Source organism: Helobdella robusta (genome assembly GCF_000326865.2).
Source record: "Helobdella robusta unplaced genomic scaffold HELROscaffold_71, whole genome shotgun sequence".
NCBI classification, from domain to species: domain Eukaryota; kingdom Metazoa; phylum Annelida; class Clitellata; order Rhynchobdellida; family Glossiphoniidae; genus Helobdella; species Helobdella robusta.
In genome coordinates this window covers 473,369-495,798 of record NW_008705401.1, presented here as the reverse complement: position 1 = coordinate 495,798, position 22,430 = coordinate 473,369, and the positions used below count along the sequence as shown (strand labels likewise).

At 39.6% G+C, this 22,430-nt stretch overlaps 2 protein-coding genes across 2 annotated transcripts in view; both read left to right on the top strand.

The window, feature by feature from the left end:
• On the top strand, window positions 1-13,066 carry HELRODRAFT_194250 (hypothetical protein; the record flags this gene model as incomplete). Its single annotated transcript, XM_009031261.1, has 31 exons — window positions 1-130; window positions 286-332; window positions 596-715; window positions 942-1,088; window positions 1,271-1,531; window positions 1,894-1,967; window positions 2,194-2,302; window positions 2,451-2,603; window positions 2,805-2,973; window positions 3,194-3,280; window positions 3,721-3,776; window positions 3,927-4,024; window positions 4,397-4,489; window positions 4,691-4,799; window positions 5,133-5,214; window positions 5,344-5,416; window positions 5,669-5,861; window positions 6,183-6,452; window positions 7,180-7,258; window positions 7,731-7,792; window positions 8,007-8,187; window positions 8,459-8,715; window positions 8,846-8,950; window positions 9,368-9,578; window positions 9,915-10,178; window positions 11,214-11,396; window positions 11,535-11,978; window positions 12,128-12,265; window positions 12,365-12,483; window positions 12,565-12,643; window positions 12,963-13,066. 31 exons carry the CDS (start codon window positions 1-3, stop codon window positions 13,064-13,066), a joined length of 4,497 nt encoding a protein of 1,498 aa, XP_009029509.1.
• A 1,139-nt stretch (window positions 13,067-14,205) lies between these two features.
• HELRODRAFT_181462 (hypothetical protein) overlaps window positions 14,206-22,430 on the top strand; it is a gene marked incomplete at both ends in the record, with an annotated part of 9,184 nt that continues 959 nt past the window's right edge. Inside the window, 16 exons of the mRNA XM_009031260.1 lie at window positions 14,206-14,345; window positions 15,582-15,775; window positions 15,920-16,135; window positions 16,997-17,121; window positions 17,915-17,955; window positions 18,196-18,424; window positions 18,504-18,644; window positions 19,059-19,211; window positions 19,416-19,583; window positions 19,684-19,773; window positions 20,110-20,284; window positions 20,469-20,569; window positions 20,875-20,980; window positions 21,563-21,730; window positions 21,896-22,000; window positions 22,162-22,369. Coding sequence (XP_009029508.1) covers window positions 14,206-14,345; window positions 15,582-15,775; window positions 15,920-16,135; window positions 16,997-17,121; window positions 17,915-17,955; window positions 18,196-18,424; window positions 18,504-18,644; window positions 19,059-19,211; window positions 19,416-19,583; window positions 19,684-19,773; window positions 20,110-20,284; window positions 20,469-20,569; window positions 20,875-20,980; window positions 21,563-21,730; window positions 21,896-22,000; window positions 22,162-22,369 — 2,360 coding nt within the window. The remainder of the gene's footprint in view (window positions 14,346-15,581; window positions 15,776-15,919; window positions 16,136-16,996; window positions 17,122-17,914; window positions 17,956-18,195; window positions 18,425-18,503; window positions 18,645-19,058; window positions 19,212-19,415; window positions 19,584-19,683; window positions 19,774-20,109; window positions 20,285-20,468; window positions 20,570-20,874; window positions 20,981-21,562; window positions 21,731-21,895; window positions 22,001-22,161; window positions 22,370-22,430) is intronic.

Here is a 22,430-nt window from a genome sequence, read left to right as displayed (position 1 = left end):
ATGGCGATGATAGTGACGACGACTGCAGTGGCGGTAATGATGTTTGGCAGCTTCCGGACGAGCAAAGGTGTCGGCTATTCAGGTCATTTCTTTGGCAACGCCCTAGTCATCACCTCCATGAAGATAAAAGGTGGGACGTCACCGTCATCATCATCCTCATCATCATTACCGTTATTAGTATCGCCAGCGACATCATTACCATAATCGTCATCATCATCATCGTCATTTCTGTCATCCACATTTCTTCTCATTCCCACTGTCTTTCTATCACGAATCATTTCTCAGGAAAAGGTTTCCAGCACTGCGTCAAGTATGATTTCCATCCGAGAGAGGTATCGTTATCATTACTTATTTATCATTGTCATCATCGTCCTCATCATCATCATCATCCTCATCGTCGTCATCGTCGTCATCGTCCTCTTCACCATCATCATCATCGTCGTCATTGCTTTCATTAGCAGATGATATCAGTCGCTACCAGATTCGTTACCATCGCCCTTATATTAATCACCATCATCTTCACCATCATTTTCATCATCATCATCTTCTTCTTTTTCATCGTCATCTTCTTCTTCATCATCATCATCATCAACAGTGGTACATGATAACGATCGTGTTCGTTTACAATCGATGGAGTAAAAGTGAACTTCACTGCTACGTTGACGGGGTTCCAGCTTCACACACTGACATGACGTGGCTCGTTAACACTAGTGATGTATGTCTCTTTGTCTGTCTGTCCGTATGTCTGTCTGTCCGTATGTCTGTCTGTCTGTCCGTATGTCTGTCTGTCTGTCTGTCTTCTGTGTATATGTCATCAATTTGTCTGTTCATTCTTGCAACAATCCATCCTCCCATCCAGCAATCATTCATTCATTTATCATTCATTTATTCAATCGTTCGGTCGGTCGGTCGTTCGTTTATTCAATCATTCATTTATCCAGCCATACGACAAATGTTACTTGGGCTGCAGCCACGACATGGATCCGGAGACTATTTTTAGCGGCCAATTATCGTCGGTGTACCTTTTCGGCGAGGCCCTCTCAGCCAATCAAATTGCAGCCCTCGAGTACCTGGGTCCTGGATACAAAGTGGACTTTTCTTTATTTAATTTGAATAATTTTATTTCATGTTTTCTTGATTTATTCATTTGTTTTATTTAAAAAAATTGAATTTTAATTCATTTGTTTGTTCTTTTATTTATTTATTTATTTGTCTGTCCATTTATTTCATCCGTGTAATTTTTTACCCCATCAATCTATCCACTAATTAGGGCCAGTTTAGGTTTGAAAACGAGAGCGGTCTTCTGTTGAACGAGCCAGTAAAAAGAATTTTGTACGATGGTAAACTCAGCCAGGCAATTGTTTTTCTCTACACCCCCGTGTCATGTGACAGTCAGTTATGCCTCGAGTCGAGCCCCAAATATAACCCGACCTACTTCCTACACAGCCCCCACGCCCTCATGCAGAACCAGGTCAGGTCCGTCGCCACCCATTCTATTCACAGCACCCTTCACTCTATTGGCGGAGTTCAGGTTAGGTGTTGTCTGATTGGTTGGTTGGTTTTCTGGTTGGTTGATTGGTTGTTGGAATGGCTGGCTTGTTTTTGATTGGCTTGTTGGTTGATTGGTTGGTTTTTGATTGGTTGGTTGGCTGGTTGGTTGGTTTTTGATTGGTTGGTTGGCCTTTAAGTTGGCAATAATTTATTTGCTATTCATTTTTGTATATAGCAATACATTATTACGTATATAACTATCATCTAGTATCTAGGAACATTCAATTTGCATATATAAATACTCTATGCTGACGTATATACATTTATACAAACTAAAAAACAAACATGCATACAAACAAATATACATACATACAACATACAAACATACATACATACATACAGGTTCTGTATCCTCTATTCAGTCAGTTGGACTATCCGCAACAGACACAATCTGATTTTGTTGATTATAACATCTGGTTAGTGTGATGATGACAATGACTATGATGACGACGACGACGATGACGAAGATCATGTTGCCACTACTATCGCCACTACAATTACTACCATCGCCACAATCACCACCTCCACCATCATCACCATCTTCATCCTCATCATCACAATCATCCTCATCATCACAATCATCCTCATCATCACAATCATCATCATCATCATCACAATCATCAACATCATCATCATCATCAGTTCCATTTTAATGCGTCTACTCTGTGACCTGATTGAGACCTCCAATACGATACAGCAGCAGTTCTTACAAACAAAAGGCTTCCTAGTTATCAGCTTCCTACTGGAAAAGGTCCTGATAATGATGAGGACGGTGACGATGGTGATGATGATTGTGATGATGGTGATGATAGTAGTGATGATGGTGATGATGACTATGATGATTGTGATGATAGTGATGATGATGGTGATGATGGTTAATATCATTTTCATAACCCCAGTCGACGAGGCACCACATTACGATGAATGTGCTGAACTGTTTCCTGTCTATGACGAAATATTTAGTATCTTTGCCGACGGGAGGCCCACTCCTGAAGCATCTCCTCGATCATATCCTGTTCAATCCGGCACTCTGGATCTACTCCAATATCGCCGTCAGTGTTCTTTCTTCGCTAGTGTCGTAATGATTACAATAATCATAAACAAATATACATACAAACAAATAAACAGACAAACATACAAACAAACAAACAAACATGAAAACATTAAGACATACAAAACAAAAACAAACTTATATACCTACAAACAAACAAACAAACAAACAAGCATGAAGACATACAAACAAACAACAACAGGTTCAGAGGAAATTATACACCTATCTATCTACGGACTTCATATCGGACGCCCAGATATACAACAACATCAGACGCGTTAGTTCCGTCATGCAAACAATGCACTCCCTACTCTACTATTACTGGGTGGTCAACCCGCAAAACCGCAGCGGGGTCACCCCTAAGGGCGTAGGTCGGTGTGTTTGTCGTCGTGTGTGTTTGTCGTCGTGTGGGTCGGTGTGTGTATGTGGCCGTTGTTGTGTGTGCGTTGTAGTTTGGTTTGTTGTGTATGTAGACTGATCTAACAACAACAACATCAGCAGCAACAACAACAACATCAGCAGCAACAACATCAACAACAACTTCAACAACAACATCAACAACAACATCAACAACAACATCAACAACATCAGATGGACCTCGACCGAGTCGAGAAGACATCTTAGAGTTACGGAGTTTTCTGCTACAGTACATAAGACATCTAGTCGTCAGAGGTTCAGGTGATTGGTTGGTTGGTTTGTTGTTTGTTTGGTTGGTTGATTGTTTGGATGGTTGGTTGATTGATTGGCTGATTGATTGATTGATTGATTGATTGATTGATTGATTGATTGATTGATTGATTGATTGATTGATTGATTGATTGATTGATTGATTGATTGATTGATTGATTGATTGATTGATTGATTGATTGATTGATTGATTGATTGATTGATTGATTGATTGATTGATTGATTGATTGATTGATTGATTGATTGATTGATTGATTGATTGATTGATTGATTGATTGATTGATTGATTGATTGATTGATTGATTGATTGATTGATTGATTGATTGATTGATTGATTGATTGATTGATTGATTGATTGATTGATTGATTGATTGATTGATTGATTGATTGATTGATTGATTGATTGATTGGAAGTTTCATTGATTTGTCAGGAGTTCAAGATGAAGAATTACTGTCACTCATCAACTATCTTTCCACAGTTCATGAGGTCGGTAATGTTCATTATTCTAAGTTCATTATTCATTATTCATTCGGACATTGTTTTACCATTTTTTCATTCAATTTTCATTCAATTTTCAATCAATCAATCAATCAATCAATCAATCAATCAATCAATCAATTAATCAATCATTCAAAGGATGATAACATTATGGATGTGTTGGATCTGACGGTGCAACTAATGGCCGAACATCCAGCCTCAATGGTTCCCGCGTTTGACAGAAAGGGCGGGATTAAGTTAGTTGATTGATAAGTTGATTGGTTGGTTGATTGGTTGATTAATTTAGTTGGTTGATTGATTGACTGATTGATTTATTAAATTAATTCTTCATAAATTCAACCAACAATTTGTTAGTTCATTTTTACGGTTCATGTTTTTCCTTTGCATACTTCCTTTCTTTTGCACTTTTATTCATCCATTCACCCATTCATCCATTCATTCATTTGTTCATTCATTCATTCATTCATCCTTTCATTTATTCATTCATCCATCCATCTATCCATTCATTCATTCACTCACTCACTCATTTATCCATTCACCCATTCATTCATTCGTTCACTCCATTCATTCGTTCGTTCACTCCATTCATTCATTCACTCACTCCGCAGGGCAGTTTTCAAACTACTGGCATCTTCAAATGAGCTAATACGCATACAGGCGCTCAAGCTGCTCGGCTTCTTCCTAACTCGAAGCACTCACAAGTTAGAGTTAATATCATGGAATTGTATTATGTGTAGTAAATTATTTGTGCGTGTGTAATAATAATAATAATAATAATAATAACATTAATCATAATAATAACATTATTAATAATAATAATAATAATAATAATAACATTAATCATAATAATAACATTATTAATAATAATAATAATAATAATAATAATAATGGCGACCGATCAGACGTAAGCACGAGGCAATGACACCCTACAACCTCTTCTCCCTAATCACCGAGCGCCTCTCGCTGAACTCTCAATATCTCACCGTCGGAACCTACCATGTTCTATTTGAGGTAGGTTCAGAGTGGAGGTGGATGTTATGTAGCTGAGGGGTGTCCAAGGTTCTAACTGACCGTCTGTCTACCTATTATGCCTAATGTAGTCTATGTGATACCACTGACTGTGATTGTGATGATGGCGATGATGGTAGTGATTATAAGGGTAATGATAATGATAATAATAATGATGATGATGATGGTGGTAGTGATTATAAGGGTAATGATAATGATAATAATAATGATGATGATGATGATGATGGTAGTGATTATAAGGGTAATGATAATGATAATAATAATGATGATGATGATGATGATGATGGTGACGGTGATGATGACGTCATTTCCTAGATAATGACGGAGAAGATGACGTGCGACATCGTGATCGAGAGAACGGAAGAGCCGGACAACAGCTACAAACTGGAAAATCCCCGTAAGTGAGATGATGATGATGAAGTTTAGGAGAAGGTGGAGAAAAATAATGATGATGATTTTGTTCTTTCTCTCTCTCCTTCACTTTTTTCATATTCTCCATTTTTTTTTCCTCTCTTTCCGAAAACAGTCATCTTGAAGGTCATAGCCAGTTTGATCAGGCAGTCTCAGGGCCATCCGAACCAAGTCATGGCCGTCAAAAGGTTATTCCTCTCCAACCTCACTAAACTATGCAGCAATCATAAGGAGAACCGAAGGTAGGTCGCCTTGTTTGCTTGACTGATTGGTTGGCTGGCTGGCTGGTTGTGTGGTTGATCGTGTGATGATTGATTGGTTGGTCGATTGTGTGAATGATTGATTGGTTGATTGATTGATTGATTAAATGGCTGGAGTGAGAACTCTTTCTCATCCACTCTCTTTCTCTCTCTCTCTTTCTCTCTCTCTCCAACAAACAGAGTGGTCCTTCAGATGTCGGTCTGGCAGGATTGGCTCTTCTCCATGGCTTACATCTACCCTAAAGACGAGGAGGAGCAGCAGATAACCGAATCCGTCATGTCCCTCTTCCGGATGCTGCTGCACCATGCCGTCAAGTTTGAGTTTGGCGGCTGGAGGGTCTGGATCGATACCCTGGCCATCCTACATTCTAAGGTAGGTTCTTCTCGCGGATGGTGGTGGGATGATTAGTTGGTTAGCTGGTTGGTTGGTTGGCTGGTTGGTTGGCTGGTTGGCTGGTTTGTTTGTTTTTGGTCAGTAGATTAATCAAAGCTCTCTCACACACATACAAACGTTCATTTTTATTTAATGAAAGAACAAAATACCTGCACAAGCAGACCAAATAGTATTATATATGCAAGCATACAAACAAACAAACACACAAGTCATACATACACACACACACACACACACACACACACACGACACACACACACACACACAGAAACACAAGAACACACATGCCCACTTAAAAAGGTATCGAACGAAGACTTCCGCATCCACATGGTGCGCGTCTACCAGCAGTACGATCGCATGCAGGTGACGAACGTGGCAGACCCTAATCTCAGACGACGCCATCCAATCAGCACCATTTCCGGTTTAGGCGCAATTCAAAATGGCGGCGGCGGCCATGTTGGGGCCAACAACTCCAGTGGCAACGCGATCACTTCCGGCCGAGGAAATGATGATGATGACGATGATAATGATGTTGATGAGGAGGAAGAAGACGAAAGAAATAAGGAAAAAGTGAGAATTTGAATGATGGCATTATAGTACTGACATTTATCTTTTTTCCCACTTGATACGTTAGGATGGCTATGCAGCAGCAGCAGTAGTAGCAGCAGCAGCAGCAGCAGAAAAATCTACTATTAATGAGGCAGAGGATGATAATGACGTTGTTGTAGCCTGTAATGAAGCCGATAATAATGTTGAAGATAATGTTAAAAACTGCAATAATAACAACAACAACAACAATCAATACGGAATTAACGGCGATGACGACGACGACGATACGGCTGGCGATGATGATAACGATGACAGACAACAACAACAACTACCACGCCGGCAGCAGCAACAGCAGCTGCTGCAGCAACAACAGAACAACAACAACACAAACCTTCCTGATAATGTCACAACCAACTCCAACAGTAGCAACAATCTCAACACGAATACCAACAGCACACCGCACCGACAGCTGTTCAGCCCTGGACCTAGGGCTCCGCCATTTAGAATTCCTGAATTCAGGTTTGTGTTGGTTGGTTGGTTCATACATTGGCTGGTTGGCTGGTTCGTTCGTTGATTGTTTTGTTGACTGACTGGCTGGCTGACGACCGGTTGATTGATTGGTGGTTAGTTAATTGATTGAATATTTTATTAGTTGGTCTATTCATTCATTCGTTCGTTCGTTTGTTCGTTCGTTCATTCATTCATTCATTCATTCATTCATTCATTCATTCATTCATTTCCGATTCAGGTGGTCCTACTTGCATCAGAAGCTGCTGTCAGATCTCTTGTATTCATTGGAGCAAGATGTACACCAGTGGAAGACGTACGTTTGTTTGTGTACGTGTTTGTGTGCGTGTGTATATGTATTTTTTCGTATGTGCGTACGTATGTTTGTTTGTTTGTTTGTGTGTGTGTGCTTGTTTCTTTGTGGAATGTTGGTTCATTTCTATACACTATTTGATAACTCTTTAATTAACCAGTCAGTTTTTAGATCAGTCAATCAGTCAATTTATTAATCAATGAATCATTCAATCAATCAACAAATCAAAAATCAATCAATCAACTCAAATCAATCAATAAATCAATCAATCAGCCAACTGACCGACCAAAGACAGACACGCCAAATCAATCAATCAACAAATCAATCAACTAATCAATCAATCAACAAATCAATCAATCAATCAACCAACCGACCGACCAATGACAGACACGCCAGCAAAACAGTCATAGACTACGTGAACGCTGCCGAGAACCACGTATTTGTTGTAAATGTCACCCACATGATCTCGCAACTGGCAGACATCTTGGTGACGTCATGCGGCGGACTGCTGCCGCTGCTAGCTGCTGCCACGTCACCCAAGGTTGGCTGGTTGCCGGGCTCATTAATTGATTGATTAGTTATAATCAATCAATCAATTAAATGTTTAATTAATCTTTTGATGTCTTTTATTTACCCTTCTTACAGCTAGTGCTAATATTGACACAGGAATCTGAAAAAATATTCACCATACGCTCACATAAAAAGCTACACAGACATAATTACTTGCACACACACACACGCACACACGCACGCAGGGTGAAATAGAGATGTTGGAGCCGAACCAGGGCCTCTCAATAGAGCAGGCAGTCTCCTTCCTCCAGCGACTAATAAACATGGCCGACATTCTCGTCTTTGCCAGTTCGCTCAATTTTTCAGAACTGGAGCAGGAGAAGAGTATGAATAGTGGCGGCATTTTAAGGCAGTGTCTCAGATTGGGTAGGAGTGGTTTTTTCATTCGTTTATTTGTCTGTTTGTTCCTTTCTTTCTTTCGTCCTTTGTTTATTTCTTGTTTTTTTTCTTTTGTATGTTCGTTTCAGGTTTGAAGTTATTTGTTAGTTTGGTTAACCGTTTGTTTATTTATTTTTTTTTATTAGTTTATTCACTCACTCATTCATCCATCTATTTATTCAATCACCCTTTCATCCATTCGTTCGTTTGTCCGTCCATTTGCTCATCCACCCATTCATTCACTCATCCACTCGTTCAGTATGTACAGCAGCAGTTCGAAATTGCTTAGAGTGTCGCTACAGACAGCAACAGCAGCAACTACAGCAACTTCAGCAGCAGCAGCAACAACAAGCGATGGCGATTAGTGGCTCTGCTGCGACGGCAGTTACTGCCGTCAGCGGTGGTGGTGGCGGCGTTGGCAGTAGGAAGCTAAGCAGCAGCAACAATAACAGCAACGCTGATAACGAAAGGCCCGATCCAATCCAAGCCCTCATAGCAGGGGTGCACCCCAATAAGGTCCTTCACAGTTATTTCGTTTATAATTCTAATTATCACATGTGAAAATCGCCGAAGGCAAATGACCTTTAACCTTTCTAATCATCAATCACATTCAACGTAATAATCATGATCGCCACGCCATCCACAGAACACGATGGATAAGCTGGGATCGATAAATCCCATTCGCGATCCGGAGAAATTACTCCAGGAGATGGATATCAACAGGCTGAGAGCCGTCGTCTACAGGGATGTTGTTAGTACGCGTGCACACAATGTACGTTTACCTTTGGTACACCTGCACTTCTGTACGCTTTTGTTTTGTGAATATGGTACGGTCGTGTTTGATTACATGACATATGCAAATGTTTTGTATGCGCGCATACGTAGATAGAGTTATATTGAATTGTATAGGGTTATATAGAGTTGTATAGAGTTAGGATATAGAGTTGTATAGGGTTATATTGGTTCATTTATAGTTATAGAGAGTTATATAAAGTTATATAGAGTTATATAGAGTTATAAGGGGTTATATAAAGTTATATATGGGTTATATAAAATTATATAGACTTACATAAGGTGATATAGAGTTGTATTTAGTTAGGCAACACAACAACACAAACAAACAAACAAATAAACAAACATACATACATACATACATACAAACAAACAGGAAGAAACAAAACAAGCTCAATTCCTTGCTCTCGCGATTGTATATTTCGTCTCGGTATTAATGGTATCGAAATACCGGGACATCCTCGAACCGGCTATATCGAATTCCGCCGGTAATGGTACAGGCGGTTCTGGTGGCAATAATAATAATAATAATAATAATAATGGGAAGAAAAAGAGGGAAGTTAATGATGGTGGCGGTGTTGTTAAAGGTGAGTTGCTGTTGTTGTTGTTTGGTGTTCCTTTGTTATAGTTTGTTGTCGTAGCATTTGTTGGCGATGATGATGATTATGTTTGTTGTTGTTGTTGTTGATGATGATGATGCTGGTGTTGATAATAAAAAGACGATGATGAAGATGATGATGATGAAATTTATCAACAAACAATTAAAATTTTCGCCTAATTAGTTCATTCGTATATCATTTATATTTCTTTATTTTTTCAAATTTGCCTTCACTCTCTCTCCACATGTTTGTATGTAAATTTGTATGTGTGTATATATGTTTGTTTGTTTGTATGCATGTATGTATGTATGTATGTGTGTACAGATGGTTATTACAAGAGAAATAATTCGCGAAATAGCAAGTACATATACAATCAATACACGACTAATGATGACGACGATGACAACGATGATGACGCTGGTAATAGTAATAGTTATGGCGGAAATAGTCGCTGCGTTAACGGTGGAGGCGGTGATGTTTATGGCGACGATGACGTCATTATCGGTGCTGACGATGATGACGATGATGACGTTGATGTTACGACGAGTGTGCTGTCTCAGATTTACCTGTCTGGATGGGGTTGCGAAGGTAGTCGTTTGCTGATTGGCTGGTTGATTGGCTATTTGAGGATTGGTCGATGCTGATTAATTGGCTAATTAGGATGTTAGTTGGAATGGTGAATAAGTGATTGATTGAATGAATGAATGTGTGTGCATGCATGCATGGATGTCTGTGTATATGCTGTATGTTTTAATAGCTAAATCAACAAGTAAACGAACAAGTGAATGAATGAATGACGATGTTTGTTCGATGATATACGCATGTTAAGTAGCTACCAAATGAGAATGATAGATCTTTTTTGTCTTTCGCTATATATATATATATATATATATATATATATATATATATATATAATTTTATTGTGTTGGAAATGAAATTTAATAATTTCATTTGTTTATTGTTATCATCATTCATTAGTTAATTTATTTATTCATTTGTTAGTTTGTTTTATTTATTATATTTATTATTATTATTGTTGTTGTTGTTGTTGCAAGTTAGAATAGCAAGATAGAGTCTGGTATTATTATTTTGTTTGGATTTCGCAAGTTACAATTTTAATAACGATAGTTTTATATTTACAGCTAATAATATTAATTATTAATAATTATAATTATAATTATTATTATCAGTAAATAACAGTATTAATAAGAAAGTCACAATTATAACAACAACACTTATAATAAAAATAATGATAATTAAAGGTTAAAGGTCATTCATTCTTTTTTGTTGCATTATTCAATAAAATGAGTTAACATCACCATCACTCACTCTCACACGCTTACATACAACCACACACACACACACACACACACACACACACACACACCACACACACACACACACACACACACACATAGATGGCGAAGGAGTCATAGAAGATGATTACAGCAATGATAGAGCAGAAATAACCGCTAACGAGGGTACGTATGTATGTATGTGTGTGTACGCGCGCGCGCGTGTGTGTGTATGTATGTATGTATTTTTTTTTACTTTATATATTTTTTTTTAATTTCTCTCTCTTTCTCTCTCTTCCTCACCTTGTTCATCTCACTCTTTCCCCAGGTGAGAGTCTAAAAGTGGTAGCTCGGATCGAACATGACCCACGCAATGACGTCAACAATTACGTCATCAACAACAACAACAACAGCAACAACAACAATGATGATAATGGTGTTAACGGTGATAAAAATAATAATGATGTTGTCGTTGCTGGCCAATCTGATAAGACTGCTACTTTGGCTAATGGTTAGTTGTTTTAACGATGGTGGTGATGATGTTGTTTTTGTTGTTGTTGATAATGATGATGTTGTTATTGTTGTTGTTGTTGATGATGATAATAAAGTTGTTGATGATGATCGCAACAACACTAACAACAACATTCAGACAACTCGAACAACAACAACAACAATCAACGACTTCAATTGGGCACTTCAACGAGTGACGTAACAAACATCACACAACATCAACAACAACACTCCACAACAACAACTGCAACAAAATCAACCACGCTACCATTGGCCGCTTCCACAGCCGCCACAATTTTGTCGCCGTACGGAACGGGCGACAACATGCACCTGTCGTCCCAGATCGACACGAGCCTAATCAGCGTAACTACAATGGCTTCATCTTCAATTCTGACGGAAATTAGTGATGACGTTGATGATGCGGACGTTTCCACTGCAGCTGGGGTTAATACTGCTGCTACAAGCGCGGCTGCTCCTACTGCTGCTGCTCCTACTACAGCTGCTAATGAGACGGCTACTACGCCTGCGGTCGTTACTGTCGATTCGGATGTTGTCACTGCTGTGGCTAGTCGTGGTGGCGAAGGTTGGTGGCTCTTTTTGTTGTTGTTGTTGTCTTGAGTGAATGTGGAACTGAATGAATGTGTAAATAAATAATTTTTTCAAATAACTAACCATCATCATTACCATCATCATCGTCATCGTCTTCACCGTCATCATCATCATGATACGCAGCTGCCGTTATGCCTCACGTAGGTGACCTTGAACCTCATCATCATCATCATTTCCAACAACAACAAAATCCTAAATCGGCTATTTATAGACGGAGCACTTCGGAGGCGCCCAACAACCCGGACGACGACAACAACGGCGGTGAGATATCCGCCATCGCCACTCACCACCACCAGCACCAGCAGCAGCAGCAGCAGCTACATCATCATCATCACAGTCGTCATCGGCATCACCATCAAGGCGACGGCGATGATGATGACGACGGCGATGATGGTGATGATGGCGATTACGGCGATGGTGGTGGTAATAGTAGCGATAGAGTCGTTGTTTCTCACGCTAACATACCTGGTCCTGTTCAGGTGGGTTATTATTATTATCATTATCATTATTATTAATTATTATTATTAATTATTATTATTAATTATTGTTATTATGATTAGGTGATTGGGGCCCAGCAGATGCTACTTTCGGATAACAAAGATTCAGGGACATTGACGGAGAGATTGGAAAGAGCTCTGGGTTTGTTTGTCTGTTTGTTTGTCTGTTTGTTTGTTTGTTTCAGTTTTCATTCATTCATCTACTTTTTCATTTGTTCGTTCGTTCGCTCGTACGTTCGTTCTTGTTATCGTTCATTCATCGTTTGCTTTTCTAATATTAATTCATTGGCTCACACGATTATTTGTTCGTTTGTTTATTCATTCCTTTATTCATTCAGTAATTTATATGTAGGTGTAATTCATTTTGCCATTTTTCTTCATTCATTCATTCGTTCGTTTGTTCGTTCGTTCGTTCGTTCATTCATTCATTTATTCATTCATTGATTCATTCATTCATTTAGGCCCAGTGGCCCCGTTATTGAGGGAGATATTCGTGGACTTCGCCTCCTTCCTGTCGAAAACCTTGCTAGGCTCTCATGGCCAGGAACTGCTGATTGGCGGTTAATTGGAGGAATTTTAACTAATCAACCAATTCATTACAATCAACCATCCAATCACATCCCACCAATCACATCCAGCTGATCAGTTGCTACCAACCATCCAGCCTACTAAAACCAACCAATCACTATTCACGAACCAATTATAACCGACCAGCCAACCAATCATATTCGATCAATTAAACCCGACCAACTACATACAACCGATCAATGACAACTGACCAATAACAACGAACCAATCACAATCAACGAACCAATCACAATCAACGAACCAATCACAATCAACGAACCAATCACAATCAACGAACCAATCACAATCAACGAACCAATCACAATCAACGAACCAATCACAATCAACGAACCAATCACAATCAACGAACCAATCACAATCAACGAACCAATCACAATCAACGAACCAATCACAATCAACGAACCAATCACAATGCAGGCTTGGTGACACTAAGACAGAGCACAAGTGTAGTTGAGTTGGTGATGCTGCTCTGTTCACAAGAGTGGCAGAACTCATTGCAGAAGCATGCCGGTCTGGCTTTCATTGAATTAGTTAATGAAGGAAGGTTTGTTGGTTGGCTGGTTGGTGGATTGAACGATTGATTGGTTGGTTGATTTGTTGGTTGGTTGATGTCTTAATTACGCCTTTATATCAAAAATAAAAAATTGATTCATTCAAAGAGAAGCATGTAACTACTCAATCAACTAACTTACTAATCTACCATTAATCATTTAATCTACCAACCAACTAATCAATCAACCAATCAGATTGCTAGCCCACGCCACACGTGACCACATCGTCCGTGTGGCCAATGAAGCCGACTTCATCTTGAATCGAATGAGAGCTGATGACGTTCAGAAACATGCCGATTTTGAGGTCTGTGTATTCGTCTCTATGTTTGTCTTTATATGTGTTTGTCTGTCTGTATTTGTGTGCGTGTGTTTGTTTCTTTTGTCCCTTCGTTTGGGTGTCAATCAATGTTGTCTTCAATCAATAAATCAATCAATCAATCAATCAATCTCTAAATCAGTCCATCAATTAATTACTCATCCATTCGCATATTCATTTGCTCAACCAATCAACCGTCTGACCATTCAACCGACCGACCAATCACAGACGATCTGTGCCCAGTCGATGATGGATCGAAAGAACGAGGAGAAGATGTGCAACCACCTGATAACTTCCGCCAGGCGTCGAGATCACGTGATAGCCTCGAAACAACGAGACAGGGTCATCAACCTGCTGACCAATAGGCATGGAGCCTGGGGCGAATCTAGGTCAGTTCATATTTTGTCATTCACGCATATGTATGTCATCTATCACTATCAGGATGCGCCGTTGTTATCTTCGTTCTTATCATTAGTTGTTGCTGTCATCATCGTCGTCGTCGTCGTCATCATTGTTCATCATTATCATTATTTATTATTATTATCATCTTGTTGTTTGGTGTAATATGTAATGCATTCAATAAATATTTTATAGATGTAACTGACAGTTTACTTAAAGAGCTGCATAATGCAATAACTAATAGTAATAGACCAATATGTATTATAATACTTTACTTAATTCTACATACATTCCAACCTACTGACAAAATAGAAATATTGAGAGTATAGTCACGAACATGAAAGAAAAAAAACTTACTTCAGATGATACATTAAGTCATTTTATTATATAAAAAAAAATTATTTTTGAAACACTTGCTCCTCCGACTCGCATTATTAACCTATCGTTATCGCAAGGCGTATTTCCAACTCGTTTCAAAGTTTCTAAAATTATTCCAGTTTTCAAAAAAAGGCAACCCAGAGGATGCTTGCAATCACCAATTAAAGATTTACACATTTGCTTCACGCCAATTTTTTTATTTGAATTTTCACGTCAACTGCTGCCTAATTAATCTACAAATTTTTTCACTCTTAGCAATGACATTCAAACGAAATTTGTCAGACACACCTCCATTTTCTATTCCCATACTGTGAGATTAAAAGTTTCTCACTCGGGCATCAAACATATTGGTCCCGAGCTTATTGGATAATTGTATTGCCGCGTGTAACTAAAGCGATTAACTCATTATACTTGTTTAAAAACAAGTTAAAAACATGTTTTATTTAAAAAAACACTTATTTTAAATAATTTTACACTATTATTTATTTTAATGTTCTTTGTGAGTGAATTTTCAATCTCAGTTGTAATTATATTGTTACCGTTTGAAAATATAACAGTATTATGGTATGAATTATAGTATGGTGCGTGTCTGTAAGTGTGTGAGAGCGTGAGTTTATGTGTGTATGTGTTTATTTGATATTTCTGTTACATTTATAGTTAGAATTTTTTTTTAAATTAAGGGCGGCCTATCCACAAGTGTATCTTTTTTTGATCATCCTTTAAATAAATAAATAAATAAAATTGTTGTCGTCATCATCGTCTTCACTGTTGTTGTTGTTGCAATCTTAGTTATAACGGTACCTAATGAGAAAGACATGATATTTATAACAACGTCAAATCGACGACAGCGAGATTGTGCAGCTGCAGTCAACGAAGCAGCTACAAAAGCAGCAACACCAGCAGCTATTTCAGCAGCAGCAGCAGCTGGGATTTTGGAAGTTAGACAACTGGGAAGATGATTCTAGAAGGAGGAGAAGATTTGTGAGGAATCCGTTTGGGACGAAACACGCTGACGCTACGTTGAAGGCTGCTATCGAACATGGTGAGTTGTGGTGGCGATGGTGGCGATGAGGATGCTCTTGTTGCTGCTACGTCTGTTTGTGTAGATTTAAAATAAAACTTCGGCGACTACAACCAGCCAATCACAAACATACAGTCACAACCAACCAATCATAACCAATCGCAGGTGCCACAGAAGATGCAATAAACGCGGCTAGAGAGGCGTACAAACTTCATCACCATCAGCAGTACCACCACGCGTCGGCCAATATGGTGGCCGCCATGGTTAGTGGCGGTGCGGCAGCGGGTGGCGTCAGTCGCAACCACCAGCAACAAGTTCAGGATACCAGCGAGGAGGATCTCTCGCAAATGGACGAGCGAGACTTGGAAGTGGAATTCTCAGGTATGTGTGCGTGTATGCTTGTGTGTGCGCGTGTACCTGTGTGTATGTGTGTTCGTGCGTGTTTGTGTGTTTGTGTGCGTGTGTGTGTGCGTGTCTGAGATAATACTTCGCATATTAATTCATTTAATAGTAATTTTAGTAGCGTTTTCTAGGTTGTTGTATGTATGCCAAAATCATTAGTTGAACAAGTAGTAGTAGTATTAGTAATAGTAGTAGTAGTAATAACAGTAGTAGTAGTAGTAGTAGCAGCAGCGTATTAGTGGTAGAAGCAGTATCCTACATAACTTTTAGTATTGGTATTATTATTCGTGTATGTAGGTAGTAAGCTATCACTAGGCCAAGATAAGGAATTTTCCAGACCAAGTATTTTCATTTTACTTTAAGCATGCCAATATATATACCGTTATGCATGTTAGTATAATTTTTGAGTTTTGTGAGTATTCCACTCCATTTCATTTCATTTTTTCAATAATTCTATATGATAGGTTTTATCTTCAATGTATTTTATTTAGGTTGATGCGTGTGCGTGCGTGTGTGTGTGTGTATGTGTGTGTGTGTGTTTAATTGTTGTTACTATTACTACTACTACTACTACTGTTACTGTCGCTACTTCCACTACTGCTGTGGCTACTACACTTACTACACTGACGCTACTTGTAATAGCAGTAATGGTAATTTTGTTACTACTGCTACATTACATCTTTTTACTATTAATACCAGGCTATTAGAGTTTTCCGTAAATATATTTAAGTATAATAATGATAGTAATTATGTCATAATAATAATATTTAAATATAATTATATAATATATTATATAGTTTATAATTATAATAATTATCATCATAATTATTACCATGTAAGGTCCTGTGGCTCTATCGACTCATTGTAAGTTGATATCGCCAGGCTGCGCTGTAAACGGCACGCTGTCCATCACCAAGGTGGAGTTGTACTTCGAGATGGATGAAGATGATGAGAGGAATAAGAAGGTATCTCCGAAGGTTGGTTGGTTGGCTGGTTGGTTGGCTGGTTGGTTGGTTGGTAGATTGGTTGGTTGGTTGGCTGGCTGGTTGGCTGGTTGGTTGGTTGGCTGGTTGTTTTGTAAGCTTTTTCATTAACCATTCATATAACCAACAAATCATTTAAATTCTCAACAAACAAACCATCCAATCATTCAATCGACTAATCAACCAATCGTTTAAACAATCAGCCAACCAATCAATCAACCAATTAACTAGCCAGCCAGCCAACCAACCAACCAATCAACCAACCAACCAATCAATCTACCAATCAGATCCTCCAGTACGTTGATTACTTGCATGGTAAGTGGCACTTCAACGAGATCCGCGCCATCTTCAGCAGGAAATATTTGCTGCAGAACGTCGCCATTGAGATATTCATGGCCAGCAGGAGTTAGCTGATTGATTGATTGATTGATTGATTGATTGATTGATTGATTGATTGGTTGGTTGGTTGGTTGGTTGGTTGGTTGGTTGGTTGGCTGGTTGGTTGGTTGATTGATTGATTGATTGATTGATGATTAATTTGTTTATTTATCTATTTGTTAATTCGTTTATTCAATCATTCATTCAATCAGTTAATTAATCGATCAGTCATTCATTTTTCAATTTAATTTCTTACTCACTTCTTTATTCTTTTTTCGTTTATTCATTCCTTCATTTATTCATTCAGCCATTTTTTTTTCTTCATTCATTCATCCTTCCATTCACTCAATTGTGAATTATTTAATTAATTCAGCGGCAGTGATGTTTGCCTTCCAAGATTTTGCGACGGTCAGGAAGGTCATCAACGTTCTGCCCAGGGTCGGTGTCGGGGTCAAGTATGGACTGCCCCAAACCAGGTTGGCTGGCTGTTTGATTGCTGGGTTGATTGGTTGGTTGGCTGGATGGTTAGTTGGTTAGTTGGTTTGTTGATCAATCGATCCATCAGTCAATCAATGAAATCTATTTATGAGTTTTTCGTCGTCAACAAGAACAACAATCAAAACAACAACAATCACAACAACAACAATCAAAACAACAACAATCACAACAACAAAACAGGCGAGTGAGCATGGCGTCCCCAAAGCAGATCTTTAAGATGTCGAACATGACCCAGAAATGGCAGAGGCGGGAGATCACAAACTTCGACTACCTGATGTACCTGAATACGGTGGCGGGGCGCACCTACTGTGACCTCAATCAGTACCCCGTCTACCCGTGGGTCATCGTTAATTACGAATCCAGTGACCTTGACCTTAACCTGGCCACTAATTACCGCGACCTCTCCAAGGTTGGAATGTGATAGTTTGTGTGTGTGTGTGTTTGTGTGTACGTGACTCCACCAACTTATAAAATTCTAATTTTAACAGCCAATAGGAGCGCTGAATCCAACGCGTAGGTCGTTCTTCGAGGAGAGGTACAACCAGTGGGACAACACGGACGTCCCTGCCTTCCATTACGGCACCCACTACTCTACGGCCGCGTTCGTCCTCAACTGGCTCATCAGAGTTGTTAGTACCGCTGCTGCTGCTGCTGCTGCTGTTTAAATCTATCCTCACACACACACATACATACAAACACATATATATATACACACACACACACCTACATACATACACAGACGAACAAGCACACATCCACACATATATTCGATTAAGGAGCCCTTCACCACATTCTTTCTGGGGCTACAAGGTGGAAAGTTCGATCACGCCGACAGAACATTCCATTCGGTTCTACAGGCTTGGAAGAATTGCCAGAGGGATACTTCTGATGTTAAGGTTGGTCGATTGGTTGGTTGGTTGGTTGATTGGTTAGATGGTTGATTGGTTGGTTGGTTGGCTGGTTGGTTGGCTGGTTGATTGATTGATTGATTGATTGATTGATTGATTCATTCATTCTTTTATTTTATTCACTCATCTATTCAGGAATTGATTCCTGAGTTTTACTACCTCTCTGACATGTTTGTGAACACGAACAACTGCACGCTGGGGACCAATGATGACGGGGACAACATCAACAACGTCATACTCCCGCCCTGGGCCAAATCTCCGGAAGATTTCGTCCGGATTATGAGAATGGTTCGTCACGATGATGAAGATGACGATGATAATGATGATGATTGGAATTTTGATAACAATGACAACGATGATGATGATAAAAATGAGAAGATGATGATGCATGCAGCTATCTTGAAACGAAATTGAAATAACTTTAAAAAAAAGAGCATAAAAACTAGAAGAAAAAACATTAAAAAAAACATTCTTCCACCCCGACAAAATCAGGCCTTGGAATCTGAGATAGTATCAATCCAGTTGCACCAGTGGATAGATTTGATATTCGGATACAAGCAGCGGGGCCCAGAGGCCATCAGGTCGACCAACGTCTTCTATTACCTGACCTACGAGGGTAGCGTCAATCTTGATAGTATCAGTGATCCAGTTCTCAGAGAGGTATGTATCCGTCGTCTGTGTGTGTGTGTCTGTTTGTGTCTGTTTTTGTCTGTCTGTGTGTGTGTGTGATTGAAAATAAAACAAACAAACACAAAATCAGGCGATCGAGAACCAGATACAAAGTTTCGGACAGACTCCTTCGCAGTTACTCACGGAGCCTCATCCGCCCAGGAGTTCACCTATGAATCTGGTTTGTTTGTTTGTTTTATTGTTTACTTGTTTGTTTGTTTGTTTGCCTGTTTGCATGTTCACCTCTGTTTGTTCGTTCCTTTTTAATTGACTGACTAGCCAGTCGTTAATATCCATCCCCCAACATGAAACCATTCATCTACTTACCAGCTGAACAACAAGCCAATCAACGTGCACAGTCACTCACACTTACATATAAACCAATGTACTCACACACTGTTTCTCTCTCTCTCTCTTTCTCTCTCTCTCTCTTTCTTTCTCTTTCTTTCTCTCTCTCTCTCTCTCTCTCTCTCTCTCTCTCTCTCTTTCTCACACATACACACGCACACACACGCAGTCGCCGATGATGTTCACGACGATTCCCGATGACGTCTGCATGATTATGAAGTTCCTCTCCAACTCGCCCGTGACTCACGTGAGTGCCAACACCCACCCCTCGGTGCCCACCCCGGCCGTCATCACCCTCACCTGCAACTACAACTTTGCCGTCAATAAGTGGAACCATGCCGCGGGTGAGATCTCTGGGGGGACGGATTCGGTGTGGAGTGTGCGTGTGTGTGCGTGTGTGTGTACGTGTTTTATTGTTTATTAATACATACTTTCATTCGTTCAATAAATTATACATTCATTCATTCAATCAATTATACATTCATTCATTGAATCATTCATTCATTCATTCATTCATTCGCTCAACAGCCAGTTCTCAAGTGCCGACACCAGGATTCTCGGACAAGAGTGAGCACCAATCGCAACTACCCCTTACTATGGATCAGCTGTTGGGTGAGATCAGGGTGATGGTGATGATGGTGGTGATGATGATGAATTAACAGATAGATAGCTCAGTCGTTTATTCATTCGTTCATTCATTTATTCATTCATATGTTTATTGATTTCATTCACTCGTTTATTTATTAATTCAGACATGTATTCATGCCTAATCAATCTTTACATTCATAATTTATTCATTCTTAAATTTATCCATCCATCCATTCATTCATTCATTCACTCATTTATTTATCCACATTCATCCATTTTCTTGCTCACTCGATCAGTGGCCGGCCCGGCTTCGAACCGTCGCAGCCTGGGCGACAACTTTGACCAGCGACTGCGCGTCATCCACAGCAGCTTTGTTGTCACCGCCGACAACAGGCACATCATCGCCGTTGGGTTCTGGGATAGGAGTTTCAGAGTATTCAACATCGAGACAGGTCTGTGTTTTGATCTCTGTCTGTCTGTCTTTGTGTGTCTGTGTGTGTTTGTGCGTGCGTGTGTGTTTGTGCGTGCGTGTGTGTTAGTGTGTCTTCATTAATTCTTAGTTTTGCTTGCATCTAAACTTTTAGATGTTTAGCCATTGTTGAAATGAATTTTCTGTCCTGTATGTTCACACATATAAACACATAATTGATTGATTGAATTGATTGAAACAATCTTTCATTCATCAAAATATATATATGTATACACACACACACACACACACACATATATATATATATATATATATATATATATATATATGTTTAGAAATGTGTGATAACGTGCATATCTGTCAAGGGTTTTTAAACTTGAATACGAAATGCTGAACATGGTGGTTTAAACGTTGAAAAACTTTCTACACACACACACACACACACACACACACACACATCTAATGAGGCTTAACTAACTTAACTACAACAACAACAACGACGACGACAATTACTAGATACTAATTTACATTACAACGGCAACAACAACAACACTACTTGATACTAACTTACTTACCAAACAACAACAACAACTTCGCCATCTAGCGAAGATAACGCAGACGATATTCGGCCACCTGTCTATCGTAACTTGTGTGGCCAGGTCAGAGTGCTCCGTCAGTCAAGACTGCTACGTGGTCACGGGATCCAAAGACTGCACGCTCATGTTGTGGCACTGGGTGGCCAAGCAGCAGTGCATCTTGGGCGATAATGGAAGTTAGTTTGTGGTCGTGTGTGGCTGTGTGTGGCTGTGTGTGCGCGAGGTTGTGGTTTTTGTCCGCACCATCACCATCATCACCATCCTAACACTTCACCACCATCATCGTCTCCATCATCATCATCATCATCATCACAATCATTATCACCATCGTCGCTACGAAGGCTCCGAGAACGCCACTCCAAAGGCCACCCTAACCGGCCACAAGAGTGAGGTCACGTGTGCCATCGTGTCGGCTGAACTCGGGATTGTGGTCAGCGGCTCGCTAGGTGCGTTTCCATTTGGTGTGTGACAATGAATGAATGAATGAATGAATGAATGAATGAATAAATAAATACGAACATACATACAAACACACATGCATGCATGCATGCATGCAATTTATAGGGGCTTTTTTTGTTGAATAAATTGAATTGAATTGAATTTATAGGGGGTCCAGTACTGATCCACACGAACACGGGTGACCTCTTGAGATCCCTGGACGTCCCTGACGTCATCAACCCTCAACTTCCGCTTCCATCATCATCGTCGTCGTCGTTGTCTTCCGTGTTATCATCGTCTGTGTCGTCGTCGTCGTCGTCAGCAGCGGCGGCTCGTCAGACTGTCGTCCCTACACCGAGATTGATAAGTTTGAATAGGTTGGCTGATGATGGTGATGCTTGCCGTTGTTGTTGTTGTTGACGGTGATAATAATGAGGC